At 38.6% G+C, this 24,572-nt stretch overlaps 1 protein-coding gene across 10 annotated transcripts in view; it reads right to left on the minus strand.

Moving 5' to 3' along the window:
• LOC144026558 (discs large homolog 1-like protein) overlaps nt 1–24,572 on the minus strand; it is a 139,576-nt gene that overhangs the window by 39,221 nt on the left and 75,783 nt on the right. For 9 of the 10 annotated variants that reach the window (XM_077533271.1, XM_077533270.1, XM_077533273.1 and 6 more), the window contains 9 exons: nt 20,826–20,879; nt 15,141–15,191; nt 14,149–14,273; nt 13,473–13,642; nt 9,126–9,262; nt 8,751–8,895; nt 6,930–7,062; nt 759–915; nt 542–644 (listed from right to left, as the gene is read on the minus strand). In XM_077533271.1, the coding sequence (XP_077389397.1) occupies nt 542–644; nt 759–915; nt 6,930–7,062; nt 8,751–8,895; nt 9,126–9,262; nt 13,473–13,642; nt 14,149–14,273; nt 15,141–15,191; nt 20,826–20,879 (1,075 nt within the window). Of the gene's footprint in view, nt 1–541; nt 645–758; nt 916–6,929; nt 7,063–8,750; nt 8,896–9,125; nt 9,263–13,472; nt 13,643–14,148; nt 14,274–15,140; nt 15,192–20,825; nt 20,880–20,982; nt 21,720–24,572 lie in introns of those variants that run through there. The other variant, XM_077533280.1, reaches the window with a different exon arrangement.

Genomic DNA, 24,572 nt, shown 5'->3' on the forward strand with positions numbered 1-24,572 from the left:
AAAGATTAGAATCTCTTCTTTCATCAGGATAAAAAAGTATATTTCTATCTGTTTCCATTTTGCAGCAATTAGCATTAGAATATAAGTTAATCATGTTAATAATATAAGTTTCATCATGATTCACAAAACTATCGGTACAAACAACAAGTTTCCATTTTGTGTTTCCATTGTGAGAGTCATCAATTTTACCGCCTGCATGTATACAACATATGCTTGCGTGTGCTTACAGTACATCATGTAAGTGATATTCTTAAGACCTTCACTGGAACAGCATCTCATTAGCTGAGCCTCAGTCATCAGTTATAACATGGTTGCCTAGGTAGCCTTGATAGTCATTCTCAGCAGACATCCACCCAGGATGATTCATGTTAATACGCAGAATATCGATACATTTAGTCTTATTTATTTACTGGAGTTCAGAGAAGCTGCTTCGAATTTCCTCTTTACTAATACATTCCATCCTTGACAAATTGAACAGTCGTTTTTCCAAACAGCTTTACACATTTGTCATTCAACTAGCACTATGTTTGGTACCACTCACCTTCTGGTCTATATTGTGCTACAATGGTGACAGTTTGTCCCGCGTTCTTCAGAGCTGCAGCTGCCTGCTCATGTGTTGCAGTAGATAGGTCTACGCCATTTACCTAGATCCACAGATAGATCATCTCATAAATTAAATACTCAAATACTAAAGTAACATCTTGCTATGAACTAAATGTATTGTAAACAGTTGCAGAACTGCAGTATGTAACACACACCGAGAGGATCCTGTCACCCTTGTGGAGATCGCCACAAAGATCAGCTGGACCTCCAGCCAGAATGAAGGAGATGAAGATTCCCTCTCCATCTTCTCCTCCAACGATGTTGAAACCAAGACCTGTAGACCCCCGTTGGAGTATCACACGCCTCGGCTCCCTGGTGAAATTAAAGTCACAGGTTAAAAGGTGGATTTGTCCTGTCTGATCAAAACTACACAATTAAGTTGTGCATATACGTATTGTCAGTTATAATCATGTTACGGTACGGATGTGGTGGGACCCAATAGCGTAGAAACCAGGCAGGGGGAAAACTGACAGGAGTGACGATGACTTTATTAAATGGGTGGAAAGTGAGAAGACTGGGTGAGCTGTGGGCAAGACTTGGCATGGTATGAAGACATGGCGTGGCGTGAAGACATGGCGTGGCGTGAAGGCTTGGCATGGGCGTGACCTGGGTTGACGTGGAGAACGTATGGAGATGAGGAGACGTGAAGACTTGAGGAGACGGGAAGACGTGATGATGACTCTTGACGCGGACGTGAGGGAGATTTGGAGCTGACGTGAAGAAACTAGACTAAACGTAAATAGACTTGACTAAACTTAGATAAACTTGACTAAAGGTAGATAAACTTGACTAAAGGTAGATAAACTTGACTAAAGGTAGATTAACTTGACTAAAGGTAGATTAACTTGGCTAAAGGTAGCACACAAGATAAGACAAGACAACACTACATCAATGCTCCCACAACGCGTTAAATAACCCGACTCCCTCAATACCAACACTAATGAACACTAACAACAGACAGCTGGGACACACAGCGGGCAGAGGGATATATATATATATATATATATATATATATATATATATAAATAAGACAAGGATAGAAGATGAGAAGGAACGACAACTGATGTGACAGCATAAAAAAGTAAAACTGAAATCCTGCAGTGGGTATAAAAAGCCTAGTTAGTATAACTGTGGTAAATCAGAGGCATGTTACATGGACGCTGGCGTGTATGCTGGCTCCCACTTAAAACGGGACTAAATGTGATTGGTTATGGCTCAGAGTGTTGTCTCCCAGCCCAGAGATTGTGGGTGCGATTCCCTGCCCTTGAGACCATGTCAAAAGCATGACTCAACTTAAGTATGCGAAGGTAGCGTGAGGCGCTTTGAGGTCCTTAATTAGTGGAAAAGCACTATACATTTGAAAGACCATTTCTAAACACAGCCCAGTTATGAGGGTGTGCATACCTGTGCAAACACATCTAGTTTATTTGTACTTCTCCTCATTGATATGATGGGCAAAGTTAAAAATAATACTCATCTTAGTCTTTTTTTTTTTTTCCCCCCCCACCAAATATACAGTACATGAAATTTTAATAGTGGTGCAGAGTTGTTGTTTTTTTTTACCACCATAGATGTGAAGATGCATGTATTACATTGAAGACAATATAGAACTCTAAGTGTTGTCCAGTAGATGTCAGTATCGTATCATGTTCTTGTAGCAATAGTGATGTGTCACACACCGGAACAGTTTCCCTAGTAGTACTGTACTATATACTGTATGAAGCTGGTCCTCGAGAGCCATGTCCAGCTTGTTTTCAATGTCTCCCTCGTCCAACACAGCTGTCGCAAATGTTTCAGCTCATCAGCAAGCTCTACAGAAGCCTGATCCTGTTCATCGACTCAGGTGTTGGGAGACATCGAAAGCAGGTGGGGCAGGGTTCCCATCTGCTGTCAGACTTTAGCGACACAATGGGCTGCATTCAAATAAGACTAATTTCATTTAACAATTTTGGTCGTAAGAAATAATCCGTCACAGGTCATTATTGTACCAACAGAGTGAAGCTTTGGAATAAAATAAAATAAAATAAGGGACCGCTACAAAATTAGCAATTTATTCCATCAAATCATCACTGAGAAGTAAAGAAATTGAAGCTTAGGCCATTTTCAGTAAACGTCTACATGATTATAATTGTGACAGAAGACACAAGTCAATCTTTGATTTTTAATACTTCCTATTTTTCTTTTAATTGTTTAATATTTCAGTGGTCTCAGATTCCGTCTTTGTAAAATCGCAGTCTGAGGCAAGGCTGTGACTAATAAATTGTCAGCAGTTATGACAACTGTTTTCCATCTCTCAAAGTCTTTGATGTACTGTACAGGTAGCATAATGTGATATTGGTCTTAAAGGCAAAGTCGAGTCAAAAATGTCCTTGTTATAAAACGCACATGCAAAATAAAATAAAAGTGCTGACTTGGATTGATTCGTCTCTGATGTTGGCGCACAGGGCACTACTGAGTGGTGAAAATGGAAACAATGGAAAAAAAAAAAAAGAAGAAAAAAAAGAAAAAAAAGAAAATGGAAACACCATGCTACATTTTTATTTGCTTTGAGGATAAATACGTCTGCATGTGGCCATAGGTTGTGTTGTTCAATTTCTTGAATGAAAATGCACATTATAATTGCTCATCATTTCATTGATGAGGTGCCGCTGCCGCTGTCTGTAATACATGCTGCTGGTTTTTGAAATCGGAAAATGTTACGTCATTGTATCTGTATTGCATTTATTGATTGATATAGATAAGTTCAGTGTTTAAGAACTACAATGCACATGCCTATTGCCTACATGTGTTTCATGCAACGTGAAGTTGGATATGTTGAAGTGGTAAAGCCACAGATTAGTTTGCATTGTTGTAATCTGTAGTTTGTTTGATTTCTTACTAATTTACAGTATAATATTTTTACACCAAACTTATTTGGCAGAATTACACTGTTTAGTTTAAACCTGTAATTGCGTGTGGAGAAATCATATTATTTCATATTAGTTAATGCTTCATTTATCTTGATCTCTATATGCTATAATCGAATACATTTGATATTGTTTGATATAGTAAGATGAATGACCGTAAAATCTTGTGAATAAAATGATCCATAATCATCCCATAGTCATACACAGAATCATAAAAATATATAAGAAAAAACATTTTATAGACATTTATCAGTACATAGATGTTGATAAAAAGGCGCACTTTCATTCCAACATGATAATTAATATCTAATAGGGATGTAACGATATCCAAACATCACGATACGCTATTATCACGATATGAACATCACGATACGATAATTATCACAACATTGTGGGGGGGTTAAGGCGACATAAAAAAAGATCACAATATTGTTAAAAAAAAAAAAAAAAAAAAAAAGATACTCATACTAAAAAAGCACAATATTGTGCTTTTGTACTACCTACAATCTCTAATAACAAAATTGAGGCACTTACATGCTAATGCAAGCACACATTGATCGCTTCACAAGCAAATTAGGTTCCCCTTCATCTGACAATTAGCATAGATTTTAAACATAGAAGGCCAAAACATCCCTAATGAAAATTAAATAGCACTAATAAACTAGCCACTAGAGGGTGCTAGAACTGCACAAATGGAAATCAACATGACTTTTTTTAACAGATGTGTTCCTTTTAAATATTGTGAACATGACAACGACAACGATATTGTGGCAGTTTTAATATCACAATATCACAATATTGCCCTTATCGTTACATCCCTAATATCTAATGTTACAAATGTATCTAGGGCGGCACGGTGGATGACTGGTTAGCACGTCCGCCTCCCAGTACTGAGGGCTCGGGTTTGAGTCCTGGGTGGAGTTTGCATGTTCTCCCCCTGCCTGCATGGGTCTTCTCCGGATACTCCGGTCTCCTCCCACATTCCAAAGACATGCATGGCAGGTTAATTGGGCACTCCGAATTGTCTCTAGGTGTGCTTGTGAGTGTGAGTGGTTGTTCGTTTCTGTGTGCTCTGCAGTTGTCTGGCAACCAGTCCAGGGTGTACCCCGCCTATTGCCCAAAGCCAGCTGAGATAGGTTCCAGCAGCACCCGCGATCCTTGTGAGGAAGAAGCGGTTAAGAAAATGGATGGATGCATGTTACAAATGTATCTAATATAAAGTTTCAAAAAATTGTTCGCACGTGGAGTGTGCACATGGGCAAAACAAGTCAAGCTGGCAGCAGCAACAAATATTCATGCTATCCATGACAGAACACTCACACACTTCCAAATAAATCTTTTCAACTATCCATCCATTTTCTTGACCCCTTATTCCTCACAAGAGTCGCGGGGGGTGCTGGCGCCCATCTCAGCTGGCTCTGGGCAGTAGGCGGGGGACACCCTGGACTGGTTGCCAGCCAATCGCTCTTTTCAACTACAGTAATATTATTACACTGACTACAGTCTTTTGGTACGCTTTTCTTTAAAATCGTTCCCGGTGGCACATTGTGGCTTAACGTCTGACTTGACTAGTTTTTTTTTGCGTGTAATTGTGTTGTGTTTCACAAACTATCACCACAACGTCTTCCTGAAGTTCAATCACTAATTATGGAACTTTAAAAAGCATACTAGATCATGCTGACATTTTATTATACGGTGCCTGATGCCAGAGTTTAGCACTTTATGATTTTGGAAAACCTGATTTTGAAAATGCTTTGAAATACTTCAATTATTGGTTAGGGAAAAAGAGTATAGTTTTTAACCTGGTTAAAAAGTATTTACACTTTATTGGCATGTTTAGGATCTTTATGCATTCATATTACTCGCTCTGATAACACTGGTCAACAAACATTTTGGTGCCACAAAGGTTTCAGCAATTTTAGGGTATTTTGACATTGCTGATGACATTGTTTTTTCTGAATTAGCTGTAGATTTTAAGATACTCATTTTTTTTTAACAAAAGGGCCTAAAATATGCAAATTGTGTCATTGTTATTCTCTTAATGCTACACCTTTGCGGCTGTATCTATCTTTTTAAGTGTGTTCATACAGCATTCTATCATTTTTTATGTAATATCGTGAAATACGACAATCATGATCACAAAGAGCCTTCTATATGCAAATCATTTTTAATGATTAAATTAAGCAAAAATTCAGAAAATTTGGCAATATTAGCAGTAAACAACAAGCTGGTTTCACGTTTATTACAGAATAAATGATAAATATTTTTGATACACCCAAATGAAGTATAAATCAATTAACTGTCCACAATATCAATATCTCAAAATCTAGAGCCAATTCAAAGAAACATATAATTTTTGGACACAGCAGGACAGAATTACTCGGGAATCATTAAAATATCTTTGGCACTGGAAAAAATAAACTGTTGACCAGTGTAATACAAAATTCCAGCAAATAAGGGGATCATATTATACAGAAGTCCCTGCTTTTTATAGGCGATTTTGGGGGGTGCATATTATACACGGCTACATGTCATACACAAGATTGTATGGCATTTGCTTGCTGGTTTAAAAAAAAAAAATCTGGGAAAAAAAAACCTCGGGAAAAATAAATAAATAAATGAATAAATAAAAATCACACCACAATCAAGAATTTTTAAGGGCGGAAAAAAGGCAATTAATTATTTTCCAAATTTTTCAGCCCTGACCCCCAAACCAGCCCTTGCTTGTTTGTTGGTGACCAAATACAGTACTTATTTTCCAACATAATTTACAAATACATTATTTAAAAATCCTCCAATGTTATTTTTATATACATACATACATACATACATACTAGCATACATACACACATATTAAATTATATTTAAAGTAGTTAGAGTACAAAGCAATCAAATCAGAAAGACAGCAAAAGAGAAACGAGACGATAAAGGTGGGCAAAACCATGAAACTCAAAAAGGGCAGACATCAAAATGACCATCCTGCAGTCAGTCTGCAGCTTATCAGATTTATTATACCCAAAACATTCTGATTGGTCAAAAGGATTATGACGGAAGAAATCATATTCTGGTAACCACGGTGACGCCAGATGAGTGACGCGGATTGTGATAGGCTGTAATCCTTCCATTAAAATGGATTAAAGAGAGTGAATGTGCATGTGTCTACCTACGTATGTGACCTCAGTTTACATGCCAGATAGAAATTCTGATTGCCATCTGCCAAATAGACGCAAGCACGCACACACCCAAACACACGCACACACATCACAGCCTTGTTACCAGGGCGACCAGAGGTCAGGCAGTGAATTTGGGCTCTCTAGGAGAGCTATAAAAAGACCTTAACGCCACAAAAATAAATAGTTTTAAAACAACGAATAAAATGTGAATACTGTCCATTACAACACAACATTACATGTTGCTTACCTTGTGAAATCATCATCTGCAGTCATGGACCTGGGCATTGGCGAGTATCTGGGCGTGGTCAGTGGGGCAGGGCTAACAGACTGGCTCCCGCTCAGATAAGGGCTTATATGATTGTCCTGATGTGGGGGGTAGGCTGGGGGGGGAGACAACATCTTTTAATCATACTGTCAGATAGTGTTAAAGTTATTTATACACAGTGGGGTATATTCACTAAGAATGTGCTGTGTGCGGCAATAGCGCGAAATATTGCACCACAACTGCACCCGCAGTCTGCGCCCAGTTACCCACCTATTCATTAAGGATATTGCTCTAATCATACCCACAAAACTGACAGCTTGGAGCAAATTTGCATTCATTCATAAAGTACAAATTATTGGTGCGATCGGTTTTTAGAAATTATTTTCAGAGGTTGGCGTGGCTGTACAGTATGGCATCTGGCATTATCAGTAACAGTGTTCTAATGATGAGAAAATTAATTAATTGAATTACTCCACTACTGAAAAAGTGACACCATTTTACTTAACGTCATTATTCCCAACACTGATTGTTATTGTTATTGGGATCTTTGGCCAAGGATTTTAATCGGTGCGATGGACTGAAAATTACTATAATTTGTAAGTGATGCGATCATCGGCTGGCAACTAGCCCACGGTCTACCCAGCCACTTGCCTGAAATCATTTGGCTCCAGCACACTTGCGACCTTAACGAGTGAAGTGGCATAGATGGTGATTGACTTTGTATGCTAATCACATAATTGAAAGGAGACATATTAATTAGAATAGCAAACTGATTGCTTTGGGACTACAATACGCAAGATTGGCTAATAGCAAAACAGACTATTCGCTAAATCCACTTTTGTTCAGGCCAGTTTAATTGTTTTTGTTTAATATTTATGTTGGACCATAAACATATAGTAATGCCTGATTTTCATCATGTATTAATTGTGTGTTTTTCTTTCTTTAAAGGGTATGGGCCCAAGGATTTGTTTTGGTCTGTCCGGGATGTTTCTGGTCGGAGACTCAACATTTTCTTTCCAGCAAAGCCACTATAAAGCTACTATCAGTAGCATATGCACATTTTGCTGTGTGAAAGCATGCCCCTGATTGGTGTACTGTTTCCGCAGACATGTTATGAGTTTGAGTCTTTTTTTTTTTTTTAAGTATATTTTTGGGTTTGTTTGTTTTTTTTAACTTTTAATTGACAGCCCAATTAAGTATTCTATGATTTTTTTGTTTTACCTTTGTGTACGAAATATGTCAAAGACTTTTTAGTTTCTAAACTGTGAAAAGTCAGTTACGATAAGCTCCAGTTACCTGTAACTCTCATGAGATCAAACGGTAGAGAAAATGGATGGATGCTAGGGACATATTTGAACTCTGACTGGGACTGTAATGCCTTAACTTAATTAATTAATTACAGAAAGAAAATGCTTAAGAAAAATTCATTTAATCACACTTTTCTTTTCCTGCATGTCAAGCGATAAAGAACTTTTCTGAGTTCCTAATTCATCACACACTGATAGCATTGATTGAGTGACATAAAGTGGATACGTGGAGAACAGTATGACATGTGGAAATAGTGCAACAAAGGCTTTTCTTCACGCTGAAGAGCATCAAGCTCTGCTATAAACTAAATGCAAAACGTGCTAACGTTAGTGGCAGCCATTCAAGCAGGGGTAGCTTGTCACAAGAAATTTGGCTGATGGCTTAAAAACATCTACAGGACTTTAAGTAGAATTGCTATTATTTTAGCTTCTATTTACCTCCTTCTGAAAACGTATTTGCATCTAACAAAAATGATACATAAATGCATATACTTACAATTTGTGACATCAGGAGGAGGAAATGTTTCATTGATAAAGAGAGCGGTGTGTTTGGCCACACGTAGATAAACAACATCAGAGGTTGCTTTCAGGGCTGCAACTGCTTCCTCATGAGTAACTTCCTCTAAAGAAGTGGCATTTACCTGGACAAACATTGAGAAAACATGCAATAGCTAAGCAATTCAAGTGAGAATTTTATATATTGTATTACACACATACTGTGTATAATATATTGTATTTGCATAATGACTGTCATGCTTTACAAATTTGAATGGAAAGTTGTGTTAAATTTTCATTTATAGAATATAATTAGTTAGCAAGAGAGGGCACAATAGACAGAGTAACAAGAATGAGAACACAAAAATATACTTACAGCTACGAGTTTGTCCCCTATCTGCAGCCGTCCATCTTTTTGGGCAGCACCCCCATCAATGATCTTCGTCACATAAATGCTGTTGTCGCCTGGAACATGTTGATTTCCAACTCCACCTGCTATACTAAATCCTAGACCTGAGAAGAAATAACCAACACTTGAGTATGAATGTTCTTCATGGAAACTTTTTTTTCATCACATTGACCCTAGTAAGGATATGTAGTTCAGAAATTGAATGAATGAATGAGTTAATGTGATAAATTGCGGTCATATTCATCAAAACTCACAAGACGATACAATAAGACAATAAGACACAAACAAATCCATCCGCCCCACACTCCCCAATCAATCACTGGGACACCCAACACCCTTGTGTAACAGTAGTAATAGTTGGAAAAATATGATCAAATGCATAAACCTGGCTGATAAGACATGGCTGTGCATGAGTGGAATAAGAGTAACAAACAAGAGCAGAACTCCAGTATGTAAAGCATTGTGCAGTTTGTAATAAACAATATGCAATTATCAGCTGCAATAATGGTTAATTTCAGGATTTTTTTTTTTCTTTTTCCAAACATAACCATGTCATTAATATCAATCAACCAATCAATCTTGCTGTGTTTCTTTTTGGGGAAATAGTAATATTGCTTTTATACTTTTATATCCTTGACTCCTGAAAGACATACTGCACTATTTATACAAATTTAGGGGGGGAAACTGTCCAAAAAACATCTGAAATGCATAAATTAAAAAACACTGCTCCAGAGAAAATCCAATGTGGCAATGTCTCCTGTGTCAGCTGGAACCACAATTACTCAAGCATGGAAAGAAGCGGAAGTAAAATATGTACTGATTATGCTGATGGTTCCCCACAAGCCAGTCCCATCTGCCTCTTGTACTGTTAGAATATTGACATTATCAGTATTCTTTTTCCTTGTTGCTTAAGTTTCAACACTTGAGATATTCTTCCATATTGATATTAGAGAAATGTTTTATATCCCCACATAAAGACAGCGTTAATGTTTTTACAGTATTCCACCACAATTACATTTGAGACAATAATGTTGGCTTCATAGTAAGCTTAAAAGTGTGAAGCGAGAAATTAGACAGCTTCCGGTGTTGTGGTCAATTTAGTCAGTTGTCCCTGAACACTGGATTTGGCAAAAATAGAATAATTACCAGCTGCACTATGTATTTAGTGACACTAGTTGCTAGGGATGTAACGATATCCAAACATCACGAAACGATATTATCACGATATGAAGGTCACGATACGATAATTATCACGATATTGTGGGGGGGTTGGCGATATTTAAAAAAAGATCGCAATACAGTGGTACCTCTACTTACGAAATTAATTGGTTCCGGAAGAAAGTTCTTAAGTAGAAAATTTTGTAAGTCGAGACGCATTTTCCATGTAAATGCCCTAATCCGTTCCGAGCCTCCCAAAATTCAGACATAAATGTTTTATAAAGCATAAAAATGCATCAGAACATGTAACAAATACATGTTACAATTAGATTATTGCACAATAAATGAGAGTTCTGCGTAATGTAAAAAACAAAGAATAGAGTAAAGAATAAAAATGATGGTCATTTACCTTCTTAACTGCTGTCCACATCGTTTTTTGCCCTCTTTGGTTCATGTTCTCTCTCAGAAGTGTTTTTCTGCCTGGTGTTTTACAAAGAACTGATCCAAGGATGTTTGTTTGTTTTTTGTTTTTTTGTTTTTAAACAATGCTTCGTAAATGTCCAAGGCAAACATCATCTTAGTGAGCAAACACCCGACTGGTGAACACTTTTTCTGGCCGATTCTTTTAAACAAATTCTGAAACATCATGGAAACTTCCGGTATGGCGAGGCATCTTTTTTCAAAAAAAAAAAAAAAAAAAAAAAGGCCCGTCTCGTCGTAATTAAAAACTGTGCCTTCATCAATCAACAATTGTTTGAATTGTTGCACAAATTCGTTGGCCGTTAGTTCATACATTTACGAAAAACTATCGGAACACCTCATGGGCCGCGGGATGAATGATGAGGACGCTGTATAGACACCGATCTAGTATACGCTCATAGATACCTATGGTAAAGGTTCCTCTTAGCCAATGGGATGCCAGAAACATGCACAAACACCGATCTAGTATTTACGCTCATAGGTACCTATGGTAGGAAATAGCCATAGCCGAAAGTATTTTGCGTTCGGTAATGTATTTTTGTATCTAGAAATTTCTTTCGTAACAAGAGGCAATATTTTCCCGTTGAGGCGTTTCGTAACTCGAAAATTTCGTATGAAGAGACGTTCGTAAGTAGAGGTTCCACTGTATTGTATTATACTAAAAAAAAAGCACAATATTGTGCTTTTGTACATAACAGGAATGCATATAAACCACCTACAATCTCCAATAACAATATTGAGGCATTGACTTGCTAAGGCAAGCACACATTGATCGCTTCTCAAGCAAATTAGGTTCCCCTTCATCTGACAATTAGCACAGATTTTAAACATAGGCCAAAACATCCCTAATGAAAATTAAACTGCACTAATAAAATAGACACTAGAGGGTGCTAGAATTGCACAAATGGAAATCAACCTTTTTTTTTTTTTTTTTTTAACAGATGTGTTCCTTTTAAATATTGTGAACATGACGACGACGATATTGTGGCAGTTTTAGTATCACGATATCACAATATTGCCCTTATTGTTACATCCCTACTTGTTGCCATGCGGCCTACGGTAAAGCCTAATTTATGCCTCCACGTTTGCTCTCGCGTTGATGACCGACGTAGATCATGTCATGAATTTTAAGTGCCGCGTAGCTCATGGCCAGCTGCGGTGCACACGTCACCAATCCTTGAATGCCGTAGATGGCGGGGCGTAGCTCGCTTCTGACTGGTCCGTTCGACTGTTCGCTAAGCATCCTGTCTTTTTAAGCACAAAGCGATTTACCAAGAGAGCCAATATGCCACCATTCAATGCACGTTCCATATTGTTGCATGAGAAATTGCCGGTACCACCGGAAACAAGCGAGACACGGCTTGAAATCCGTTCAATCTGTGCGCACCATAATATGAGTTACAAGCGCGCACACACAACACTAAATGCCCGACCCGCCCGATGAGGGGAGAGTGTTTTTAAAGTAATATAACTGCACTGGGCGTCCGGCTACCGTATACATTGGGGGGGGGGGGGGATTCAGAAGTATGGGGTACCAAGCCCCCTGATACAGGTTGTTCGGTCTCCGTACGACCGGTGTCAGAGTTTGGTCTACATTGCCGGTAGTAAGTTGGATTCGTTTTCAGTGAGGGTTGGACTCCGCCAAGGTTGCCCTATGTCACTGATTCGGTTCAAAACTTATGGACAGCATTTCTAGGCATAGCCAAGATGCTGAGAGGTTCCGGTTTTCTGGCCTCAACATTGCATCTCTGCTTTTTTACGGATGATGTGGTGCTTTTGGCTTCATCAAGCCGTGATCCCCAACTGTCGCTGGAGCGATTCGAGACAGAGTGTGAAGCGGTTGGGATGAAAATCAGCACCTCCATGTCTGAGACCATTTTTCTCAGTCAGAAAAGGGTGGAGTGCCCTCTCTGGGTCAGGGATGAGATCCTGCCCCAAGTGGAAGAGTTCAAGTATATTGGGGTCTTGTTCACGATTGAAGGCAGGTTGGAGCGGGAGATCGACAGGCAGATCGGGGTACAGCGTCTGCAGTGATGCGGACACTATATCGGCCAGTTGTGTTGAAGAAAGAGCTGAGCCAAAAGGCGAAGCTCTCGATTTACTAGTCGATCTACATTCCGACCCTCACCTATGGTCACGAGCTGTGGGTCGTGACTGAAAGAACAAATCCCGGATACAAGCGTCCGAAATGAGTTTCCTCCGCAGGGTGTCCGGGGTTTCCCTTAGAGATAGGGTGAGAAACTCGGTCATTCGGGAGGGACTCAGTCGGGCCGCTCTCCTCCGTATTGAGAGGTACCAGTTGAGGTGGCTCGGGCATCTGGTTCGAAGGCCTCCTGGATGCCTCCCTGGAGAGGTGTTCCGGGCATGTCCCAACGGCGGGAGCCCCCGGGGATGACCCAGGACACGCTGGAGAGACTATGTCTCTCGGCTGGCCAAGTCCAGTTGGTTGAAGTGGCTGGGGAGAGGGAAGTCTGGGCTTCCTAAAGCTGCTGCCCCTGCGACCTAACCCCGGATAAGCGGTAGATAATGGATGGATGGCTGGATGTTAGAAGTCATAACCAGAGAACAAAAACTTACGTAAAGCAAACCTGCTTCAAAAAGTACTTCAATATGTGTAGCTTATAACAACTACTACTTTGTGTGTTTTTATGTTGTGTGTTCATAGTGTTTCTTCACCTTTAGGTCCTTTCACTAGTTTGATATCCAATATTTTATCAGTAAGGCTCTTCTTGCGTCGTACACACAGTCTGACAAGACCTCCAGCATCCTTCAGTGCCTCCACCGCCCCGCTGTGGGTCACTTCCCTGACGTCAGTCTCATTTACTCGGACTATAGCGTCATTCACCCTGCACAACAAAAGTTTATGAACTGCATACAGAGAATATGAAAAGTGTTCAAACCAAATCTGAGACTGAATAATTTGTATAAATAAATTGTACAAAGGTATTTAATTCAACTTGTATTTTTTCCAAATTAAATTACTACACATCAAATTCCTTATCAGTATTTCAACATGAATGCAAGACGTGTACTTATATTGTACAACATACCATTACTTCTTCCTAAGAAAGCTAAATATTGTAGAACTGAGGTGTGATGGGATATTTATGTTGTTGCTTAGATGAACCCATCCAGTTTCTATAATGCTGTCCACATTTGAATTACGCATGATCTGAAGCCAATCCCAGTTGAATTTGGGTGAGAGGTGGCAGTCACTCACAGAAAAACACATTAATATAATGGTTATTATTATCGATAACAATAATTAATACGTCGCTACCTATCATTTTCGATAAACCTCCAATATGGACTCATGTCAAATTAATATAATTTGGTCCATGTATGTGCTTACTTGAGTCGTCCATTCTGGGCTGCGGCCCCTCCAGGTATAATCTTGGTAATGAAGATGGACGGATCTTCTCCAATATGGGGATTATCAGTTCCTCCTGCAATACTGAAGCCCAAACCTGAGTTACCCTATGCATAAACAGAGATAGACAATGTATGTCAGGATTGTTGGTTACAGTAACACTACTACGACTAATAATAATAGTGTTTCAACTTAATAAACTACAACAATTACCAACACAATGACACGGGACATAAACAATTCTACAGATTTTGCAAACTTCTTTGGCAAATGTATGTTTCTTCTACTCCTTGACATTGGTATGAACGTGCATAATTTCTGTTCCCTGTTTGCGTGTATATCAATAGCGTCTTTAAAGCAGAGCCAGTCAAGCAGACAGATCCAGGTCACAGGAGAATAGACTAAGCGAGAGGGATGGCAAGAGCGCCTCAGGGAGATACAAAGGAGAGTATAATTGAGAGAGGGGACAGAAGAACACAGAAAGAAAGTAGAGGACAGTAGACAAGGAATAGAAACGTTTATAAAAATAAAGTAAGTTGGGCAAAATGGTGAAAAGGATAGAGGCAAAAACTTACGGTCTACAATATGTACATAAGATTGAAAAGGTAATAAATTCAATTCAAATTGCTCAAGTTGTGCAAATCAATCACACTAACAACTCTCCCATTACAAAAAAAAAAACTACAAAAAAAAAAAAAGACTTTTAAACATTTTGCTAAACATAAATTCCTATAGAAAAATTAACTGTAATGGAGAAGCATCTCAGTCAGGTTGAGCATATGACATAGACCACTCAATTCACTCTTGACTTGCAAACTTCCTTTTGGTACAAAACACATATTTCACACCAAATTTAATACTACCAACTTAAAATTATTCCTGCCAATATTTGAGTGATAATTTGCAGCATAGTAGAAACTTTAGTATAGTAGTAACTATAGAAAAACATGTTGGTGGCATCCTTATAGTTTTACCCGTTCCAAAGTGATTTCCTCATATTCAAAGTCTGCTTCTGTTCCATTGACCTGTTTGAGACAGTACATGGAAAAAGAGAGAATAACATTTGTTAGTATGACACAGAAACACAGTTAAAAAACAAAAAAACAAAAACAAAAATCAGTGTAGTATCAAATCAGTTGGGACTAAACAGTCCCAGGTTTGAAACCCTGTACTGTCAAGTCAACTGCAGGCCATAATAAAGAGGTTTACATTCCAGATTACAGTTTCTGTAGATCCCTTAAGCAAGGCACCAACAGACCAGGCCCAAGTGTGACATTTTTTTCCACTGCAATTTAATCTCACTGAAATCAGATGGAATTATTCAATGTTATCGCATAGGAGGAGCACACACACTCGCTTGCATATTAACATAGTGGTCAAATGGCATCCCGACGGGCTGTGTAATCTCCTCTGCAATCTGTGTCTGTGCTCTGCCTCTGAGATTAGTTTGCAATGAATTTCCATCATTACACCATATTCAAAAATTCAAATTCAATAATTTCAGTAATTCAATAAAATTACAACTAATACAAACAGAATCCTAAAAAAAATATGTTTAATGCAGTTCTATTGTTTTATGTTTGGCACCCACCGACCCCTCCCAACTCGCCGCTACAATATTATTATGTGTCTATCAAAGTGCACCTCTGCTGAGGAGCTATGATGAAGAAAAAAAATTAAATAAAAAAATACGCTTCACGTACTGTGTGACAATGAGTTCCATTGCCCCCTACTGCAGTGGATGTGCAATTACAAATCATTCTTGTAAAGCAAACAAAAAACAAACAAACAAAAACAATGCAGGGCGCCCCTCTATTTGAGGCGCACTAAGCTCATGTAGAATGATATTTACATTCTTGTTATTTAAAGGAAATGTGAACAATGTCAAGTAAACAATCATGATTGTAAGTGAAACTTGCTGAAAGGAATCTGTAATTTCCTGGATTTCCAGGCAGTCAATCAGGGAGTAATTTCAGAGTAATTACATAATAACTCAGCAAACAACAACAGACACTGATTTGCTGTGGCAGCTGGCTACCAGTAAAATGACATCTGGGTAGATATTTTTTCTGCATTTACCATTTAACCATTTTCCAGTCGTAAAAACTAGGCCTGAATGACTAATTGTCATCAAACAAACATCATTATGTGGTTAAATGTAATCTTCGAATCACTAAGACTGCAATATTGCCATAAAATAGCCAATTTTCATGAGAATGAAGCTTCTAATGTCACCACCTCCCTTTTTGAGTCTCACACGCACACACACTAGCACGTCACCAGTAGCAGAATTACAAATATTTCAATAGGATGGTCGCTGTCCATGGGCGACCATAACCCATACTGTACAAATATTGTACATGTGCACAGGAGTACACTTCGACAAAAGATTGCCGTTTCCTTTCCATTTCCAACTTTTACAGTCATTGACTATGGTTGCTAAGTCATTGGTTAACATAACATCCACAGTCGTTTCATGAAATAAAATTCACGTATGCCAATTTTGCCTAACACACTCATAATGCAAGGAACAATTCTAAGTAATTACCTCATATGCTGCCAGCCAATGTAGAGCAGTTTGATATTTTCAAGACCCACAGGGTATTCTGTTCAATGATAAATATAAACGCACCAAATCTACCAAATCACACAATAGCAGAGAAAAAAAAAAATTGAGCTACCCTTTTTCATTCTTTTATAATCAGCAATACAACAATTGTAGGTATTAAGAAAATGCAGCCATTTTCCCGGTGGACTCACAAACTGTACTAATCTCATTTCTAAAACGGTTGTGCACCAGTAAAGTAGATCCCAGCGGTTGGCAAAACCACGAATACGTCAGCCCGTCATTGACGGATGCTCAACTTTTGGAAAATGCTTGCGTGTGTTTGGTGAATGTTTTATGACGCAAAGTCTAGAAAAAAAAACACACGGACTGAGCACTGCCTGAAGCAGGTTTACGTCTGTCAATCCAGCTCAGTACAGATGGTCATTCTTGTATTTTTCCGAGGCTTTGCGTTATAAAACACTCACCGAAAATGTGGAAGCACTCAACCAAAGGTGGGCATCCATCAATGACATTACGATGGTTTTGCCCACTTCTGGAAACTACTTAACTGATGCATAACCACCAATAGATGGCATCAATCCCCCATTTTAGAAATGAGATTAGCACGGTTTATGAGTCCACTGAGAGAAATGGCTGCATTTTCTGAAACCTACTGCTGATTATCAAAGAACGGAAGACTCTTGCACAGTGTCGTGTGAAAGGCGCTCTTCGAGAACGACACCTGGAAATGTGTGTGCGCGTATGGTAATGTTTAGCCAGGTAATGGCCATTACATTAATCTGTAGAGCAATCAGTTAACAAAGCCCATCTCAGCGTTGTTATCAAAGCCGTTGTTGCTTCGCTGTTGGCCTTTGTAGCCGTTAAAAAATGAAGGGAGTTTGCAAACTTGGATGTTGTACCGGAGAGACAAACCCTCCAAGGCTAGCTTAAGTGCTACATAGTTGCTATAACAGAACATGAATGGATTTAAAGCTGAAACACACTTTGGGTTCTGCCATTGGCCAATGCACATAAAGGCATCCTGGGCCCGGTTGTTCAAAACTCGCTTATAGCTTTAACCATTGGTTAAGTAGATTTAACCGACCATTAACTTTAACAGCACTGTTATCTTGTTGTTCAAAACTCTGTTAACTTTAACCAGTTGTTAACTTTCTGTTAAAGTTAACACACCTAAGGACCGCCGCTAACTTTTTAACAGTGTGGTTAACTCTGTATTCGTGGCTAATGCTGCTGCCTTCATGATGCCATTGAGCCTCAGGAAAAAGAGAGTCTATCGAGGGCTTGACTTTGACGTTGGTGATTATTCTGATGAAGAGTTAAGCCCACGTTATCTCTTAGCAGTAATAAAATTCCAAGTCTCATGCTGGGTCAAAAGAGAAAGAATAACTGTGTTTTTTAATAAGTTCTAAAAATGGACAGAGAAAACAAAAACAAATTACGATGAATTAAAAATTAATGAATAATGTCACAAAAACTCCTAAATTACTTCAACTATTGATTGTTTAACGTTTTCTTCGTCAGCAACTTCCGGTTTCTTTTTTTTTTTCCGGAGAGTGCCAGGGGTGATTTGGATAGTATCCATTACTTTCGCCAACCCGGAAGTAAACAAAAAGACGAATTGTGGGATATATCGGTGCTAACCAGTGACGTAAACGACACAGTTAACTTTGACGGTGCCGTTAACAAACGGTATGACTAACCATGTTTTGAACAACGCATATTTAGCGGCTGGTTAGTTAACGGCGGGTTAAGAATTTAACCGGCAGTTAGGGGTTAAACAGTGGTTAAAATTACAGAGCATTGAACAACCAGGCCCTGAAGGTTAAAGTAAAGTTAGTAAGTAAGTATAATAAACTAAAAAGGAAAACCCTTGCGTAGGTTGACACGGTTGCGATAGTACGTCGGTCCCGTTAGCGCATTGGCCGCATGCAGTCTGTGTACATTCCCATATGTTAAAAAGCGAGTCTGGCTCAAAGCGCTGTAATTGTGCATGAGTTTTTTTTTTTCTTTTGATATTTTGCATGACTAGCGAAGAAAGAATAGGGTGTTTTGTTTGCGGGATGGAACACAGTCGATTCATGGCCAGTCGAAGCAGTTCCCCTCATTGCCAAAAACACCAGGGCTGGTGGAAGTGCACATAGTGCTCAACATTGCGGAAGCAGAAATTGACTTGTTGGGCTCCATGCATGATATTAGCACATGCAAAGTACATTTAGACAGGTAAACTGCAAGCTCTTCCTCTAGGAAGATGCAGTCAGCCACACTTGTGATGAGGGCATTTGGAGACCGCCTTGCTGCACCCCCGATTGTGAGTCCGTCTGGGAGTAAACCTCCATGCTCCCAACCACATATTATCCCCAAATAGTTGCTATGCACGGTCAGGGGGGAACAATTACGATGATATTGACAATTCATGCAACAAAATTGAACAGAGATTAAGAGGGATTGTCCATTGGAGTTGTCATATTTATGAATGAAATGACATCCACTTACACATGTCCACAGAGCTGTCTGCATGCTTTCCCTGATCCATAAGTAAATTATTGACATTTCCACAAATAATACATTTGTTTATCATTTCAAATACATGATAATCACATTGCAACATTGTTGGAGGAAGAAATAAAATTGGAATTACATTATTTTCCAAAACCGGCCATCCCCAGTAGAAATAAACTATGGTATTTAATGTTGACACTATAATGCATCTATAAATAGTACACACGGACATGATTGTAAACAATATGACATTTTTATCAATGAAAATAACTCAAAAGAGAAGCAATGATACTCCATTGTCATTCAAATATGAAACAAACTACTGGTAGTAGTTCACGTGTTATGTTAAATCTGACGTTGCATAACCGGCCTTTGGATTTCTGCACAATTTCAACTGTTCTGGGTGTCAGGTGATGGGCAGCCTAGTCCAGCTGAGTTTCGGTTAATCTGGAATGATCACCATTTACCAGTCAATCACATGATGATAGTAGCAGGGTAGCTGGTGGAAGTGATGTTATGTCATCTGTATTTAAGTTAGCTCCACTATATCAAGACCTTCACTGCCAATGACACAAATGCTGTCTCCTTCTCCAACTAGAATTTTCTTTTGTGAATGATTCGTGCGGTATGTCTGTTATTTTTTTAATCCAATCATAGTCGCATGACCATCATCACTTTATATACACTGAACAAAAACACAACACTTTTTGTTTTTACTCCCACTTTTCGTCAGCTGAACTCAAAGATCTAACACTCTATTCTCTATACATACACAAAAGCCCATTTTCCTCAAATATTTTCACAAATCTGTGTTAGTAAGCATTTCTCTTTTGTCAAAATAATCCGTCCCACCTCACAGGTGTGGCATATCAAGATGCTGATTAGACAGCATGATTATTGCACAGGTGTGTCTTAGCTGGCCACAATAAAAGACCAATTAGAAATGTGCAGTTCTGCTTGATTGTGGGGGTCTGGGAGGCTCAACAAAGCAGTCAGTATCTTGTGTGACCACCATTTGTCTCACACAGTGCAATAATTGTCCTTGGCAGGTTGTTGATTGGGGACTGTGGAATGGTTATGCAAACTAATTGTTGCAGCAGCTGTGCAGGTGGCTGGACTCAGTCAATCTTGAAGTCCTGGGCTGTTGAGGTTACACATGGTTTGAACTCTGCAGTTGTGAGGCTAGTTGAATGTACAACCAAATTGTCTGAACCATCTTTGGAAATGGCTCATGGTAGACAAACAAACATTCAATTCAGGGGCAACAGCTCCGGTGGACATTCCTGCAGTCAGCATGCCAATTACACACGCCCTCAAAACTTGCGATATCTGTGGCATTGTGCTGTGTGAGAAAAATGCACATTTCAGAGTGGCTTTTTATTGGAACAAGCCTCAGGCACACCTGATTTAGATTTCAACAGATTTGTGAACAATATCCAAGGGAAATTGCCTTTTGTTTATGTAGAAAAATTTGACATCTTTGAGTCTGCGTCACGAAAAATGGGAGCAAAAACAAAAGTGTTGCGTTTACATTTTTGTTCAGTGTACTTTTAAAACCAGCTTCACTGATGATATATGACTTGGTACTCACATATGGGGGGGTGTCGACACTGTCTGTGTTGACCACCAATGGAGGGGGGTTGGCCTGAAAAACAACAGAGTTCCACTTCAATAATATGACACAAATTGAGCATTGAAAGAACAACACTGCAATATGAACACAAACATGTTGAGCTGTAATAACTTACTCGTCTCATGTTTTGGTACAGCATGCCGAGTACATCTGCTACAGATTACTACCATGAGGCGACTGCATACACCACATGTCATACTGCACACCTCTTACAATAGACAAGACTAATGTACTACTAAAATGTGAAACATAATTTATGAGGACCACTCAACAATCAAACAACTGCTATTCAAATAATTCACTTGTGCATTCATAATTTAAATGCCACTTAGCAATATGACTCTCCACTAGATTTTAGCAGACTGATTAGTCAAAGTGCATGATATGCTGCTATAAAGAATATAAAGCCAAGCAGTCGCCTGTCTGCTCAATCATTTTCCCCAAACACTTCTCTGAATACCAAACATATCAGAAAACAGTGGGTGATACAGACATAGGCTTTCTTTCTTTTCCACTTAATAAATAATCTCTACAAAATCACATCCTCCTGGTGTACTAGATCACATTCTTCACAGCTGTTTAACATATACCTCTCCTATTTTACCCCATCTCACTTCATCCAGAGTATATTTATGCAATCCAACACTGAAGTCCTCTTCCATAAACCAAACATCCGCTAGACGGCAAATGAAGGGAAATTTGAAGCTCAGCACTTGTCCAGCATCCCAACAAAGCTATAAACGAAATGAACTGCCCACCCAGACTTTGCAGCATCGACGTGCAACAAAGCAGGAATAGCATTTATCTCTCAATACTAATCTCAATCTCTCTCATCCATCACATCCCTTGATCATCTCTCTCTCACTGGTTCTTTGTCTCTCCCCCCTTCTCTCTCTCTCTCTCTCTCTCTCTCTCTCTCTCTCTCTCTCTCTCTCTGTCTGTCTGTCCACCATGTGTCCAATCTGTCAGTCATGCTGAATGGACGCTTGATCCCACATGGGAACCAAAAAAAGAGAGAGGATCAGAGGGATTAGTTGCATGGTGGGAGGAGTCACCTCAACAAGAGCAATGAGGAGCAGAAGGTGCAGATGCATGCAAACACAAATCAGAATGCACAAAAAAAGTACAAAATGATCCTTAAAACAACGTAAAAGACTTGTAAAAAATATATTAAAAAAAAAAAAGGTGTCTGAGCAATAGTGGTCTAACATTACCTCACATTTTTAATTCACTTAACTAACCTACAAATTCATTGCATTACTCCAAAGGAATGCATCTGTGTGGATTTATTTTTGCATTAGTGTATAATAAACAGAAAATTAAATCGATCAGTGAGCTGTTCATTTGACTGAGATACTAAGTTAGACTGCACATTTATGTAACTGCGTGTGCACGCCGCGCGTGTGGTACAGAATCCATGTTCATTCATTTCCGTGTTTAAGACGCTCTAATATACAAATACGGTATCTAAACAGAACATCCAAAACCAAACAGTTGCCTGGTGAAAGCAATAACAAATTATTTGATTTGTCATAGTGTAGCACTGACACACATTCAGACTATCATTGTACTGCATCTGCCTACACAAGTTATTTTTAGTTAAAGGTGAGGAGTGTATTTATTTTAATCAGCAGATGTTTTAGTCATTATTGTAACAATACAATTACTATTTTTTATTATTGGTCATAATTGGAGAGCTACATAAAATGAGAAATTATACGATAGAAGCTATATGTCAAAGATGCATACATTAAACAATATACAAAACAGATTAAATCTGTACAAAAATAATAACGCTAACAGCTTGCATGCCATATCATTTAATGTATGTAATTAATTAAAAGAAACTTAGAAGAGTCAAATTTCCCAGATGGCAGATGTATTGTGTAACTGTAATGCACACACACTGTTTTACATGACAACTGTTCACCATTTCTTCCTGATAGGTAATGAAACTTCATTTGCCGTCCAAGTTAATCAGATAGAGTTCGATTGTAATGAAATTAGAACTGCCAGGCTAATCACATTAATTAAGACTCAGGCCCAGTCCCATCTCCAGTCACGGTGTCCAGTTTCAAAGCAACAGACAAGTGGTTGCATTTTTGTGAATCTTACTTTTTTTATGCACAGATTAATCCAAAAGCAATATTTTCATAATCTTATTATGTTTTAATAATTTTTTTTGTTACCGGACAATACACTTAACTAAATACGCCACTGAGCAGTATCGGAGAGCTGGTAATGATGATCAGTTGTATGTATGGAAGTGCGTATGGAAAGGGACTTAGAAAAAGTTTGTCAGTCCCATTGAAAATGAATGGGGAAAAGTTGATATTTAAAAATTGTTAAATTGTGCGAGTACTGTAAGTAATGTGGAATCAGATGATATATACCCCGGAAGGTGTGAATTTTTGAAGCAAATTGAAATTTGAACAGTGTAAATTGGAAGTATTATGTGGAAGTTGTTACTCGGCAAATAAGTGAGGAGGAAAAAACTCTGAATAACATATCTGGGATGCTTTCAGCTTTCCCACAATGAAAAGTAATTCCTTATTCCTGGGGGGCATAACAAAAAAGAACTGAGAAGCACTGGATATAGGTCAATTTATGATGAGCGAACATTGAGCTACAATCAGAATTTAACTCTAATCTCTGCTTCAGTCAAATATTAGGGGGGAAATCACTTTGCTTTTCACAATAGAAACAGTTCTCAGGTGTCTTAATAGAATGTATCTGACATAATTCAGTAAAAAAAAAAAAAAAAAATCCTACAATTCGGTAGCACACCATCCATTTCTCACCCATCCTCTTCTTATTAAAGTCATAAGTCAGCTGGAGCCTACCCCAAGTGACTTTGGGTGAGAGGCAAAGAATGACCTGGAATGGTTGCCAGTCCAAGGCACATTTCCACAACCACTGACTTCCATTTCCAGCTAAGGACAATTGAGAGTTTTCGCTTAACCGAACATGCATACAGTATATTTTAATGGGGAGGAAGACAAAGAGTACCTGGAGAAAACACACATCATCATGGCGACAACATACACATATGCAGGAGTGCATATATTTGAATGCTGAACTCTCTCTTGAAATCAAGTATTATTGGAGGGCAGCTCTATCTCATGCAATTGTTCACCTCCCTCTCTATTGTGCTGTGTGTCAAGGTGCATATGGCTTTTATGGTCATGATTACCAGAGGCAGAATTAGGTGGTGGCAGTTTGTGCTCTAGCATGTCACCAGTCTGAATTTTACTTTGGAACTACAGGGGTGTCAAACTCATGTTAGCTCAGGGGCCGCATGGAGGAAAATATATTACCAAGTGGGCCGCATCGGTAAAATAACGGAATATAACTTAATAACGATTGTCGTCAATTATACGCAGATTTTCACTATTTGTGTGGCAGCCCTATATTACGGAGCTCAACTGTAATCATATTGTTCCAAAAAATAATACAAATGCAAATGGAACGCGGCAACACTGAGTTCTGGACGTGTTAAATCACATTTTGCATTTATATTGTTCCCAGAATGCAGTGCGTGGTGCAGTTAGTGACGTTATAAGGACGCTAATCCTTGTCATATCTATTTGTGTTACCAGTAATTGAATTTGTGTCGTATTTAACACGTATGTTGGTCTATGATAAAAAAAAAATATATATATATATATATATATATAATAATAATAATAATAATAATAATAATAA

Source organism: Festucalex cinctus, chromosome 10, assembly GCF_051991245.1.
Source record: "Festucalex cinctus isolate MCC-2025b chromosome 10, RoL_Fcin_1.0, whole genome shotgun sequence".
Taxonomy (NCBI): domain Eukaryota; kingdom Metazoa; phylum Chordata; class Actinopteri; order Syngnathiformes; family Syngnathidae; genus Festucalex; species Festucalex cinctus.